The 15170-nt window shown below is 36.1% G+C and overlaps 2 protein-coding genes across 3 annotated transcripts in view; both read right to left on the bottom strand.

The window, feature by feature from the left end:
• The window catches only part of LOC107667564 (serine/threonine-protein kinase NIM1-like), a 14661-nt gene extending 8326 nt beyond the window's left edge, over positions 1-6335 (bottom strand). The window contains exons 1-2 of the mRNA XM_016459257.1: positions 6134-6335; positions 345-889 (exon numbers count right to left, since the gene is read on the bottom strand). The gene's annotated coding sequence lies outside the window, so the exon portion shown is untranslated. The remainder of the gene's footprint in view (positions 1-344; positions 890-6133) is intronic.
• Positions 6336-7018: 683 nt separating this feature from the next.
• On the bottom strand, positions 7019-12682 carry LOC107667557 (zinc finger protein 131-like). 2 transcript variants are annotated; one of them, XM_016459243.1, is made up of 7 exons: positions 12569-12682; positions 11654-11807; positions 11446-11547; positions 10308-10452; positions 9537-10228; positions 9319-9449; positions 7019-7937 (listed from the first exon to the last, which is right to left on the bottom strand). In XM_016459243.1, the coding sequence occupies exons 2-7, from the start codon at positions 11775-11777 to the stop codon at positions 7413-7415; spliced, it is 1719 nt and encodes a 572-aa protein (XP_016314729.1). In that variant the 5' UTR covers positions 11778-11807; positions 12569-12682; the 3' UTR covers positions 7019-7412. The 2 variants fall into 2 exon arrangements, with proteins under 2 accessions (XP_016314729.1, XP_016314730.1); XM_016459244.1 differs by lacking the exon at positions 12569-12682 and adding an exon at positions 12188-12556.
• Positions 12683-15170: the final 2488 nt, after the last annotated feature.

Genomic DNA, 15170 nt, shown 5'->3' with positions numbered 1-15170 from the left:
CACACACACACACACACACACACACACACACACACACACACACACACACACATTTATTCATAATTAAGTGTATACAAATATAAATAAAATTATTATATACAATAATTAACTAAAACTCTAAATATTATTTTTGATATTTGTAATACACACACACACACACACATTTATTCATAATTAATTAAATAAATAATAAATAAATAAATAACTCCACACACACACAAACAATTTATATTTATAAATATTGTTAGTAATAGTTATTTTATAAACACACTTTCATAAAATAAACGCACAACATGGGGACCGTTTTTCATTAAAAAAGCAAATAATGGATAGTCCTTTCTCACCTTCACATGTTGTCCTGTACGTCTGCGTCAATTTCCAAAATTAGCTCATTATCGCCACATCTCAACCCAAGCTTATACACATATCAAAGTATAAAGGAGTAGATGTTTAGGGTCGTCTGCTTCCTCTTCTTCCCCTCAGTCCTGCATCTCCCTGAACATCATCAGATATGCCCGAATTAATTGGTGCGTTGTCTCAGTGATAAAAATAGACCGCGGATCAGCGTTGAGAACGATGAGTGCTGTGATTGTTGCCTGGCTGCTATAACAAGGCTCCATGTTACTCTCAGTGGCCCTGGCTTCTTGTACGGTGCTTCCTCTCATTTAACATCTTTGCCTGGTGGCTCATTCAGAAATGGGGTCCCACATGGAAAACAGCCACTCCCTCTCATTTGTTCACCTTGGTGTGTATCTTTGGTGCTTCTGACTCACTCTACAGTCGTCTTTCTGGGATTAGCGCGTACAGAGATCCTAATCCGTGCCTTTTTTAGTGGCCCTTACATCTCCAATTTAAACAGTAGGGACTAAACTAAAGGATTCCCGTTTACCTGGTGAGAGAGAGAGACAAAGAATATATCAAGACTATTACACTGCCTTTACCCTGTCCTTAACTCACCTTTCCTTAAAGTAAACCCTTAGCTTATTTTTTTTATTTAGCTTGTGTAAACCAGCATGTTTGTGGAAAGTTGATGCATTTGCAGCATTTGTTAAATAATTTGAACTATTTACAATTAAATTATAATCATTTTAAGACTCCAATGACAAGATTTTTTTTTTTAAATATGTATTTATAATTAAATTTGAATATATCTTCCTACAAATGTGACTCAATGTGTGCGTTTGTGTGTGTTTCAGGATGCAATTAAGGTGAGTTTGCTGATGTAGTTCCTGTAACAATGACCCTAAAGAGCAGAATATAAGAACACAGAGAGCGGTCGCTCTTTAGAGCCACTGAGTGCTAACAGCACACATAAAACAAGCACTACACACCCATTACGCCACAGTGGGCCACAAATAAAACTATATATGAAGCAATGACAGAATATCAATTCACATATTCAAATGATCAATTCAAATGATTTCTAAAGGATCATGTGACACTGAAGACTGCTGGAAATTCAGCTTTGCATCACAGGAATAAATTACATTTTTAAATATATTAAAATAGAGAAGTGTTGTTTTAAATGGTAATAATATTTCACAATATTACAGTTTTTTCTGTATTTTTGATCAAATAAATGTCTTGGTAAGAGACTTTTAACAGACCCTAAGCTTCTAAACAGTACTATACGTATTAAATTCATTCAGAATGTAGATATGCGATTGGATTTATGGTTTTCGCCTGATAAATGATGGAGCAACCATTTCTACCCATTTTTGGAAAGTGTAAAAAAGTAGTTCATAACATTCTACTTTTAGACTGTATGTTTTTTGCATGGGTTTCTTGATCAAAGAACACCAGGTGTGTTGAACTGAGGCAGTTTCTCCACACAGGACTGCTGCACAGACACCTTTAGGTGTGACAATGTGTTTTTGCAGGTGGAGGTGAGCGGTGATGCTGATATAAGCTGCTGAGCTTGGTTTTAAACAGGGTTCTTTGACGCAATATTCTTTTGTTTTAACTTTCGAGCATCAACATTATAGAATTGGAGCTAAACCAACCAGATCTGTTGAAAGTGCTTTGGAACTGACCAAGTGTTAAAAACGCAAGACAAAGACAAAAGCTTTGTATCTTTACATGTGTGTATGTGTATTGTACATTTCTCTAAGTACTTGCTTGTGTAACTGTCATAAATAATCAGCAATTTGACAATCGAATGAGAACCCAAACACTCTTACACGCAATCAGCAGATCTTTCTGAGAAGCAGATTTAATCCCCCTTCATTCACTCACTCAAAACAAGAGTTTACTTCTACTGGCGTCAGCACTGAGCATTCAGAGACCACAGGTTTATACACACAACTACCCTGATTATAGAATACACTACCGTTCAAAAGTTTTTAGTCAGTAAGTTTTTGAAAGAAGTCTTTATGCTCACCAAGTCTGCATTACAAATCATGTATAATATTGTGAAATATTATTTGAATTTAAAATAGCTGTTTTCTATTTTAATATATTTTAAAATGTAATTTATTCCTGTAATAGCAATGCTGAATTCACATGATCCTTCTGTAATCATTCTAATATGTTGATTTGCTGCTCACGAAACATTTTCTTTTTAATTATCATCAATGTTGAAAATTTTGCTGCCTAATATTTATTTTTGTGAAAACCATAACTAGGCCTGTTGCAATAATCAATATATCGACTTATCGCGCAATATATGTACATGACCTCAATCATTTTTGGTGACGCAATATATCGCACATTATATTTACTTAAAAATTAATGTCACCATGATTTGTACATTCCACTTGCGCCTGTGTCTTTTGCAGCTTCTCGTACATAACGTGTAGTCATGAGGTGCTAGTTCAAATTTAAAAAATGCTTCTACAAAAATTTTTTCATCTGCAGATATGGCCTTGTTTAGGGATCTGTGCCTTTGTGCATACAGACATCTGACCGCTAAGTAGTGATTGTGTTTTTCAGCAATAGTGTGCACGCTTCAAAGCTATGCAAACAGCTGTCATTATCGCGAATGATTTCTTCGATTTCAGAATCGCGCAATAAAATCTTCTGTGATTTTTTTGCGTAACTTGTCAGTGAACTACGGCTATGTGTAGTAAATGCTGCTCCATTGATTTCCTGCTGATTACAGAACCGGCTTTTTTAACAAAATACACATGACAATCGCATTCGATTAATCGTGCAGCCCTAGCGTGTAGCCCTTCTTGCATTATTATGCTGTTACATTATGATTATATATTCAGTGGCATAAAATGGTCTTTAAAATGACAATAATATCGCTTATCGCAATTATTTCTGGGGCAATATATCGCACAACAAAAAGTTGTTATCGTGACAGGCCTAACCATAAAAATGTTTTCAGGATTCTTTGATGAACAGAAAATTGAAAAGAAAAACAATTATTTAAAATGGATGGAAACTAATGTTTTTGGAAACTATTAATTTCTTTAAAAAATAAATAAATAAAAAAGTAGGCGAAAAATGGCCCGAATACAGATTGCTAAACTAATTCTTATATAAATAGTTGGATGGTAGCAAGAACAAATAACCAGATGGCTGAAAAAAACACATCTGATACAGATATTTGATCTTCCCATTTATATTTGATATATACATTTAATATCGTTCTGACTGCCCTACTTCACACGCTCTATTTACCAAGGCACAGCACACAAAATCAAAGTGATGTTTCTCATGAATACTCAAATCCTCAAGGCAAGCTTCAAACACCTTCCTGCATATGTGTGTGTGTGCTGCTGATTTCTGAAGGGGCTGAAAAGATTCACCGGCTGACAGAATTCTCTTTTAAAGTGTAAAACAAGCAGAAATCCTGAAACGATCCTTTCAAGTGCATGGATGTGCACGTGTCTGCATAATGATCTTCCTCTCTCACCCTTTTCCACCATCTTTCTGATCTACACACAAGATAAACACTAAACACATGGGATATCAGTGGCCCCTGAGTAAGAAAAAGCCTTGTTGCATGTACAGGGTTCAGCTAGTAAAACCTTTGGCTCTAAATGGAGGCACACAATTTTTAGAAAGTAGAATTAAGTAAAGTAATTCTTACTTAATTGCTCATTCACTATGACTTTCCTCACAACATCCAATATGCCCACTTCCCTACTATATAGTAAGGAAAAAGCAGTATGTGAAAGGAGCTGTATGTTCGAATTCACAGTATTATTCACAAAATATTAGGCAAAAAGTACCAGGATGACCTTCTACTTCTGGCGAGATTCCAAAATGTGCATTTCCTGGACACTTTACTCTTCCAATAATGCCTCAGAAGAGGTGTTGACGCAACTGACACCATAAGTCACCTGACAATGACAACATGATAAATGAAGTACACCCAGATTATATTCATAATATATAGAACATCCTTTTTTAACGGCCGTGAAGTAAGTTCCAAATCAAATGTAGTACCTACTCAGTATGCTATTTCAGAAGCAGCTTCTGTGTTCACACTCACAGCCACAGCTACACAAAGCCCTCCTGTGTGTGTTTTGATTGAGACGCATGGACAGAGAGGGGAAAAAAGAGCTCAGTAGTGAAAAGATCAGGGACAATAGGGGGCCAGAGGTGCCAATCTGGAATTTCCATCACGTAGCTACAACTACCAAATTTCAAGTCATTTTCTTACTATCAGATCAGCCACACAATAATTACATATGATTACTACTTTGATAAAGGACACATGTCGTTCCTAACCCGTATGAATTTCTTTCTTCTGTTGAACACAATAGAAGATATTTTAAAGAATGTGGGTAGCCATTGACTTCCATAGTATTTTTTTTAACACTATTGAAGTCTATGGCTACTGTGAATTGTTTGGTAACCAACATTCTTTAAAATATCTTCTGTGTTTAGCAGAACAAAGAAAATCATACAGGTTTGGAACAACTCAAGGGTGAGTAAACGATGACAGTATTTTCTTTTTTGAGTGAACTATCGCTTAAATGTCAGAGTATGAATTAAATATGTGTTGGGATGACATTCATAAACATATTTTGAAGAGGCTCTACTACACATGATGAAATGATGAACTGGTTACTGTCTCTTTCTAAATAATGCTATTAATTCTACATAACTGCATTAAAAATGCACAAAACCACAAGCATCACACATGCTTCAGAACATGTATTCAGATTTTGATACATGTCTGAATGTGTCCATATTAATGAGTCCTTAAATAAGGAACATAATTAAGGAGTTCAATTGATGTTTGGACCTTTGAGGGAAAAAACATGCAAATTATGCGATGAAACCACAAAAAAGGCTGTTTCCGTTGCATTGTGCCTTGTTAATGTATTCCCGACCCATCAAAGCAGCTTTAATCTCAGACCTAAAACCATGTTTCATGTCATCCAACTAAGGAGTCATCAAAGGAGCCTGAACAAAAGTTGACATCAATCTGTGAGAAACTAGAAAGGATAATTCAATATCACAAATTACAATATTGTCAGTAAATTAATACTTCTATTCAGCAGCCATTTGGGATTCGCACACCTGTACTGTTCAAACACTAATGCCGCTTTATTTAAACCAGGGGCCCTCTGTAGACCCCACACATCCCCAAATGCAAGACTAAAATCATGTTAATTACAAATGCCATTTGATCAGAGGATTTTAAATTAGTTTTACAAATGTTCAGTCATAAGGGATGGAATAAAAATGAAAAACTATAATGAATCACATTTTTACACAAATAATAGCAACACTAAATATGAAATGTTATATTAATTAATTATATATTATTATTACTGGCAATAAATTACTCTGCAAGGATAAATCTTTATTTCAAACAAATCTCAAGTCACTAAAGGTGACACCACGCACGTTTGTGTCAGATCTCAGTGTGTAGTTTAGCTCTGTGAAATACAATTATAAAATATAAGTAGCCTAACAGTAACACCAGCCTAATTTTTAATGAGATGATGCTCGTATCTGCGCCAAAGATGAATTGTAGTTTACACGCTTCCACAACAACCGCTGCCGGCAGTAACGCCAGATACATCAACATCAAGATTTGTCTATTGATATCTGAACAAATGATAAAACCCTTGTAAACAATTTGAAGGCATACATTGATTCTTCATGCTTGTATGTATTCAATGGTTACCTCTCAGGATGATGAGAATTGATGAGTAAACATCCTTACCTTTCTTAAGCGTTGCCTCTTTGAATTATTGTGCGTATTCGTTGCGGGATCATTCAGTTTGTTGTAACTCGGTGCGTGGCATTGGCCTGAATGTGATGCGCGAGGACTCCAGGCACCATCACAGCAACAGGGAGGTCAGGTGACGGACAGTTCTGTTAACCAATCACAGCTTGGAGGTGGGACTAACGGCTTTCTTTAACCAATAGGCTATTAGAACATTTCTAAAATAGAAAAAAAATGTTAATGTCCTTTGAGTTTTGCGCAAAAAAAAAAAAGTCTAGTTTTACTTAAAAACAAAATCACCTTTGAGACTATCAATAAAGTATCAATTTAACAACGATTGTGATCCTGTAAACTAGTGGTTTTCAAACTAGTAACAATAATCCCCTTGCGAAATATAAAGACAGCTATACATTTTGTTTTAGAAAAACTACGAATAATTATAATGGGATAATAATGCGATGTTTAAGCATTTTTTATTAAATTGTTGTAATACATTCATTATAATATTGAAATTAAATACATTAATAAGAAATTATTTTAAGTCATCCTGTGGCCTTCTTAGGAGTTTTCTGAGGCCCTATAGTAGGTCCCGGCCCCTAAGATGCCTGGCCCCCCCTTCATGGACGATCAAAGCTCCTTCGTCTGAGAAGGCCTGGTTTAACCCATACCTGCTTCACAGTGAAGAGATGCTGCATTTCCCCAATTACATTTAATTTCCTGTTCACATAAATCACTGCAGCTGAAAACAGGCTCAGAGTGCCACATCAGTACAGCTCTGTACAGCTGAACAGCAAACTCACTTAAAACGAATGAATGGTGCAGACTGAACAAGGAGAAAGATTAGAAACACAAGCCAGAACTATATACATGTCGTCTCGATTATCTGGGGAAACATTTTGCCCTTTAATTCTTTTATGAAAATAAGCTTCTTGCACACGCTATAAACATACATCCAAAGATAACTTAAAAAAAAAACATTCTTTCCACACCCGAAACAGTCTTGGCGATGTGCACTATTCATGAAATGAATTACATCTTACTATTCTTATCCACAACATACATTAAAAGCATGACCGAACCGGTGATCAGATTTATAGAGACACTGCTTTCCGAGAAGTGAAGAGCAAAGCTTAAAGAAATAAAGCTGGTGACCCATCTTTGTTGCATGACACCACTGTGAGCATTACTGTATAATTTTAATGTGGTGGGAAAGGAGTAAAGGCCTGGTTCACCTTCCCAATTCATTCTCAAAGTGTCCATGCACAGGAGAGGCCTTTCATACATTTGCAGTCTTTACTTCTTTCAAACTGTTCACTGCCTCTTGTTTAACTTGACTTTCTGCTGGTTCTGCAACAGTCACCCGTGCTATTTGGATTTCCATTGCTTGTTCTTTCAATCTCTCGCCATCTACTTGTAAAACCACTGTCTCTTCCACCCCACCCACAGTCTGAGAAGGCTGTATCGGTGTCTCTTCCTCCACCATGAGAGTCTCCTCAACAGCAACAACGTCCACCGGCTCCACAGTGATATGCTCCACCCGTATGCCATCCTCCAGGATCACCCTCTCCTCTCCCTCCTCAACCTCCACCATAGCCAAGACCGTGGCTGGGTCTGAAATCATGACTTCCTCTGTGACGATAACCTTCTCCTGTAAGCCATGGAGCTCTAGCAGATGACTGTGGAGGTCTCTGGGTTGCGTGAACCACTGCTCGCAGATGGTGCAGTGGTTGGGTTTCTCACCCGTGTGGGTCACTAAGTGGTCCTTGAACTGCTCCCAACTATTGAAAACACTGCTACAGACCTGAGGAGCGAAAAAGATAAGTGAGTAGGGCTGCATGAATGAGCAAAATACAACCAAAACTGCCATATTGCTTAGTGTGATTAACAAATTGCTTTTAATTAAAGGCACAATATGTAAGATTTTTTTTATTAAAATATCCAAAAATCACTAGAACAGCATTATATATTTTGCTGACATGTGTACTTACATTATCCCAAATGTTTCGAAGAATGTTTAAATCCAGAGAAATAGCCATTTTAAATAATGGCTCATACACCCTCGATTTCCAGTCTTGTTTTGTAGAAAACATGGAAACACCAAAGACGCTTTATGTTATGCATTTTATTAGACAGGTGAAGACCGCACAGATTAGCATTATAACAGAACTTTCAAACGCATCTATTATGATAAAACAGCGCTGCTTTACTGCTTTACCCCACATACGCACGAGCAGAAGCGCTAAAGTGTGGCATAATAAAAGCTCCGCTGTGTCACACTCGTTCAGCGGCCTCGTTTCGCTTCGACGGCTTTCAGCCTCACTCCGCTTCATACTACGACGTTAATAAATCTTTAATACATTAGCTCATCCATGAACATGATTTCTGCCCAAGTCCCATCGGATTGCATCAGCTGTGGGGATGAAGACGACAACTCCCATGATTCCACGTCTTTGTTTCTTTGTTTGTTTTGAATACGCGCCCTCCAGTGGCGAAAACATACATATTGTGCCTTTAAATAAATATATTTTTAGTTTATGGAAACACACCATCTTTCCAAACTTATGAGAAGCAATTATATGCTGTTGTCAAAAAACGAGAAGAAACCTGAGGTATTTTGCCAAAAATGAAGCTTGATGCTTTGATATTTGTAAACGATATGAAGACTTTAACACATATACACATATATATATATATATATATATATATATACACACACACACACACACACACACACACGTATATACATAATAAATATATACATGTATTAATTTTACAGTTCTACTCTCAAATATAACATTATTATATTTTTCTTAAATACTCAATTTGTTATTTTGCAATGTAATATTACAATGGTATTATTTCTTATTTAATATTTTACATTTTTTATAAATACTATTATCATCAAATTGATATTTTCCATTTTAATTTTAATTAAAGTTTTAGTAATCTTATGTTTCTCTAGTCTAGTTTTTTTTTTTTTACTTCAGTTTTAGTAAAAATGAAGGTACACAAATGAATTAATTGAGAAATTGAATGCAATATATTGTATCTTAAAAAGCACAAAATCACATTTATCAGAAATATTGCAATTTGATTTTCTTTAGCCCTTTTAGTGAGTTTTTCAGAAGGTTTAGCATAGTAAAAATGCATGTTTGGATAATATTTTACTGGCTAAAACCAACCTGGCATTCATACAGCTTCTTTCTCCCTTTTTTGGCTCCAGCGCCATTTTGACATGCTGACATGTGGCACTTCAGCGTACTGTTCCTGGCAAAACGTTCATGGCACTCCGGGCACTCAAAGGGTTTCTCACCTACACATACGTGAATAAATGAGAAGATGATTAGAGATTACATTTGAATACATTTTTTAAAATGCATTTGACCTCATAATCTCTCACCTGTGTGCTTCCTTAAATGCTCTTTGAAGTGTCCAAAATGATCAAACTGCTTTTCACAGTACTCGCAAACATGCACTTTCTTTTTCTGTCGTTGGGACTGTTCCTCCGCATCAAAATGGCAATTATTCAAGTGCTGTTTAAGGGCTCCTTCCCGGGCATATGTTTTACCACAGTGCCTGCAGACAAAGCCCCTATCTGGGGTAGCGGTGTGAGTCTTCATGTGCTGTTTGAGGTGGTAGTAGAGTTTGAAGCAGCGGTCGCACTTGTCACAACGGAAAAGGTTGTCCAGCTGAGAGATCTGAACCTCCACCACTTCAATATTCTCCAGGGTCTTGGAGGCAATCACAGCCTCTTCCGGCACGACTACCGAATCATCTACTTCCTTTTTCATCACATGGAGTGTCTGCTCTCCCTGCTGGTACTTGCTGGTGATGTCGGCCAATAAGGCCAATGCAGAGTCAGCCGATGAGGGTTCGGTTGAACTCCTAGCAGCATCCACTACTTCCACCAGGCCACTTTCCTCCACCTCAATATGTTCCTCGCCAACCTCCACTTCGATCTCAACAGATTCGGTCTCCACTGAAGGAAGAGTCTCAGTGATCACATTGGAGGACTCTGCGATTTTCCTTTTTTTAGCCTTGCTCTTTCCAGCCAAGGCCTGGGAGGAGTTCACTGAGGCAGTACCATTCCTTCTACGTAGAAGAAACATAATAGTTAAAAATCAACTTCAGGATAAAATCAAGCAAAAGAAAATGTACAATAGTGAGCAACCTGTTGTTCAAGGCTTTGATCGCCTCCTGCATTTGAAGGTACTCTGCAGCTCTCCAGACATCACTGACTTCTTCCTCACCATTCACAGCTAATGTAGCTGTATAAGTGAACTCCATTAGGTGACGGAAGGCAGTGTTGCTAACACCTGTTCATTGCAACAAAAATATTGTAGTAAAGATTATTATTGAGCATACATTATTTGGAGTCATTTTTAGCTTACTACTATTAGGGCTGGGAGAACATAAAATGCAATAGCAGAAATGTGTCAACTGGTAGAATTAACTGCTGTCAACTTGGATACAAAAACTTGAGGTCTGACTCAAAGGGGTCAGGCTAAAAATTATGATTAGCGGCAAAGACATGGTTCAGGTCTGATATCAGTAGCCTCGGGTCTCTGGTAATTTTAAACAAATTTGATTTCAGGTCCAATTGGACCAAATGTAGATTTCTTTAAAAAGCCAACTTTCCATTATTCGCTTTGGGCACTAAACAATATTAGGTAACATTTCATTTTAAGGTGTCCTCGTTATACATGTACTTACTATTATAATAACAATAAATTATGTATAATTACATGCAAGTAACCCTAAGCCAAACCCTAATCCTAACCATATAGTGAGTACATGTAGTTGATTAATATTACTCAGTACTTAAATGTATAATTACACTAACAATGACACCTTAAAATAAAGTCTAATTCAATATTATTTAAAACAAATACATAGCAATAATTCAGTGACATTGGTATTATCCCCCCTCCCACTTCTTTGTCAATCTGGGCTTCTAGGTGTAAATTACTAAAAAACTTAAATTATTAAAAGTCTACTAACTGTGTTGCAAACAAGTGCTTCCAGTTTAGACAGAGTTGCTGATTAAGATTAGTCATTGTCCAGGAAAAACAGGCTACATTGTAATATGTGACCCTGGACCACAAAACCAGTCTTAAGTCGCTTGGGTATATTTGTAGCCAAAAAAACATTGTATGGGTCAAAATGATCGATTTTTCTTATCCTAACAAACCATACATCAATGGAAAGCTTATTTATTCAGCTTTCATGTGATGTATAAATCTCAATTTTAAGGGGTCATCATATATAACAGTTTTTGGTTCCACAGAGATGCATGTATAGTTGGGTACCTTCAATTTCCACTAGAGGCTCTTGAGTGAAGTCCTGAAAGAATTTGTGGAAAAACTGACTGCAGGCAGCCAGAACAGCTTTGTGGGCCCTAAACTGATGCCCTGTTAAAGTAACCACAATCATCAGCACCTGTTTATTCACCTGTATCATATTTTGCATAATTCCAAAAGGTATTAGATTAGCAGGTACAAACACTGGAAACCTCACCATCCACAATAAGAGTGATGTCTGTGAACTGATCCAGCTGACGCTGCTCATTCAGTTTGTCAAGCATCACTTTGTAATGGGCTGGAAACTCATGCCCATAGTCAACATCTCCATCAACAGACATGGTTCAGCCCTTTCCCTGTGCATGCAAGTACTATGAAGAAACAAACAGACAATAAAAACATGACAGCATGCATATATATATATATATATATATATATATATAAATTATAATAGGAAAGTGAAGATACATTGACTTTTTAGTACCAAAAAGCAGTTACAATTGTTCAGGGGTGCGTTTCCCAAAAATAACCATGGTCGCAAGTCCCGTCGTTAAAAATAATTCAATGGAGCTAACGACCATAGTTAACTAACGAATCTTTTGGGAAACACACCCCAGATTTTTTAAGTGGGTAGACAGCTACAATATTAAAATGTTAAATGCATTATGAAAGCCAAACAATTCGTCTACAATCTTTCACAGGCGTGTGTCAATTAACACAGACAATGCTTTAAGATAAATTAGGCACATACTTTGTATTGGCCCCTATGCCAACAGATCCATAGAGCGGCAGGCATATCTAAGCAGCATGCCGAATAAGCGCGCATTTCTACCGGGAGCTTCTCTACGCAAGACGGACTGCTTTACACCCATCGGGTCAAAGTGCTGCAAAAGCCACGTACTTCAACAGTCCAACCGTATGGAGGTCCTAAAGAAATATACAAACGGCAAAAGCAGCAGCTTCATGTTACTCGCACGCTGGGCCTGTGGCCGCTAACGCATTCGCCATTTGTTTTCTGGACCATTGTCGTTACGTCATCAAATCGCGCATTAAAATGCTCTTTTAATCAGACAGATTCCCTTTCGGCTAAATAATGAGTGACGCCGGGTGTCTAACGCTCCCGAGAACTTACCCCGGGTGACGCTCTGATGTTTAGTGCGGTTGTTTATACGTGTTTGAGGCCTGAAGCGATCAATGTGCTGTTTTTCCTCCGCTCGTCGGAAAAGGGCGGTCGCTCCTGTTCTGGCCTCGAGTTCCCATAAGCCCCTGCGGAAGAGTTTTATCGCGCGAGGCTGACAGGTGGTGGTTACCAGGGCGACGGTGCTCAAAGATCCCGTTATCTTCAAGTATGGAAAATGTACATTTGTTTTGGCTTAATTATTTTAGTAGATTATTATTGTGTTTTGTATTCTGGTTGTGTATTATACTTCACTGCTTTGCGTCAAGTCATATAGGTCTATTGTTCTTTTAAATAGCCTAATATTTGTGCTGGAGGCCTATGTATCCCCTGTAAGCGTTATATGTCCTTAATAAATAGCTACATTAAAAAAAGTATGGAAAAGGTAAATAAGTCTAAGTAAAATTTTGGTTGGCAACCTGATTTGGATTAAAAGATTTAAATAAAAATTTGTTTAAAAATTACCCATTAGTAAAGCATTTTATGGAAGTCTTGTACATACAATTCATTGATATATTATTAGCCTGTAGTTTTTGTTCACATTTTAATTTGAATGTTTATATTTCATTTTAAATTTTAATATTTAAATGTCATTTTAAATGTTTTCTTTATCTTGTCATTTTTATTCGTTTTTCTTAAATGTCTATATAGGCTAGTTCTCAATTTTTATTTCAGTTTTAGTTATTTTAGATAAGATAAAATAAAGTATTTATTATTATTTTAAGAAACGTTTTTTTAATGGTTTTAGGTTTTAATAAACCTGATGCAATGTTACTTTTGTTCAAAAACACATTGGTGAAAAAAATCCAAAAACTAGAAAAAAACGTACATTTTATAAAATCAAAAGAAAATATTTAGTTTGATCAATTAGAGAGAAAAATAATTAATTCTAGCTATATATTCATGTTTCATAAGACCTTTCACAGAAGTTATACAATTTTTCACTAAGGATATTGAAATTAAGCTGAAATTTGACATAATAAAATGTTTTTTTGCTTCTCTCACAACCGAAACGTGCGTTATTCGTTGACAGACAGAGCTCTCCACTGCCCTCCTGAGGCACAACTGAGATACAGTACACTCTTAAAACTAACGGTTCTTATTGGCATTGATGAGAATCTTTAACAGCCATGGAACGTTTCCATTCCACAAAAGGATCGTTATAGTGGAAAAACGTTCTTTAGATTACAATTTTCTTCACATTAAGAAAAATGGTAATTTTAGGAACTGTTCACTGAGAACTAAAAATGGTTCTTCGTGTCATCACTGTAAAACCCCACTTTTGGAATCTTTATTTTTTTAAGAGTGTAGCGTTTAATGGGTCCGTGTAACGCTTCACAATTCAATTTTCAGACCATATGGTGCAAATGAAAAAATTAAACCAAACATTAATTTTTTTCAGTTACTTCATAAATTAATAATTGCCATTTTCTCTAATTTTTTCAGTTTACTAAATTGTGACTGAAGAAATTATCATTTTAATAAAAATCTAAACAATTTTCTATTTTTCAATTTTTTTATCTTTCAATTTGCGCTGTGGGCTGTACCATTAGTACCATACCATTAGTAATATACTTTCAGCTTTATCTTTAACAGCATTCAAGATGTTTTTAACATTTCAAAACACATTCTCGTGTTAGCAGACAGATTACACTTTCACATGTGACCAACAATTCCACAACAAATATAAAATATAATGAAATATTATCAAAATATTCAACTGACGGAGGTGACAGAACTGACGGTGGTGACGAAAAACTGAATTTGTCATCATTTTAACTATCAAATACATTGAATCAGTCAATTACTGTATTAAAACAAACACAACAAACCGTGAGTATGTTATTGTTTATAAAGCTTCTATTCAAGAGTCACATTTAAGTATTTTGATATATCATTGGAACACAAAATCTTATGGTGGTGACATCTGACGGTGTTGACAAATTTGGCATTTCTTTCACAAAACCAATGGAGTTCATGTAGTAGCATTTTATTTTTTTCTGTTGATGCTAGATGCTAATGGAACCTGCTTCAGGAGAATAAAATTATCTAAATATTTCAAATAATTTCCTCAGAAATTGGAAGATGGTGTTGACATATCATGGCTGTGACAAAGGAAATATTAACATTAGGATTTAAAATATTCTAAAACTAAAACTTAGCAGAGCCTGTCTTACACTGATGTACTCTGCAGACGTGAACTGTGGCAAGGGGGTCCTTTAGAGTGACAGCTGCCCCTGATATTCCCTGATTTTATTACATTTTATTGAATGTCTGACGGTGTTGACAAAAAGTGGGGACGCAACTTTAAAATCTTATGAAACATGCATGTGTCATTAAAAAAAACAACCTTGCTTTGATAGGAAATATTATTAAGTGTTGCTTTTGATAAAACAAGCTCTTTTTCATCATTAAAAAAAACAACCTTGCTTTGATAGGAAATATTATTAAGTGTTGCTTTTGATAAAACAAGCTCTTTTTCATCATTAAAAAAAACATTTTTATCCATTTTATTGCATATGAATGCTTGAACCCTTCTCTGTGGAACACACTGTTT

The sequence above is a fragment of the Sinocyclocheilus anshuiensis genome, unplaced genomic scaffold (assembly GCF_001515605.1).
Source record: "Sinocyclocheilus anshuiensis isolate Anshui unplaced genomic scaffold, SAMN03320099.WGS_v1.1 scaffold1132, whole genome shotgun sequence".
NCBI classification, from domain to species: domain Eukaryota; kingdom Metazoa; phylum Chordata; class Actinopteri; order Cypriniformes; family Cyprinidae; genus Sinocyclocheilus; species Sinocyclocheilus anshuiensis.
This window is presented reverse-complemented; position numbering and strand designations above follow the sequence as displayed.

Coding starts and splice junctions, on each gene's coding strand:
- LOC107667557 (XM_016459243.1), bottom strand. CDS start 11,777: ATGTCTGTTGATGGAGATGTTGACTATGGGCATGAGTTTCCAGCCCAT. Junction 10,229..10,307: donor ATCAAAGCCTTGAACAACAG/GTTGCTCACTAT, acceptor TCTTCTACGTAG/AAGGAATGGTACTGCCTCAG. Junction 9,450..9,536: donor GCATTTAAGGAAGCACACAG/GTGAGAGATTAT, acceptor ACGTATGTGTAG/GTGAGAAACCCTTTGAGTGC.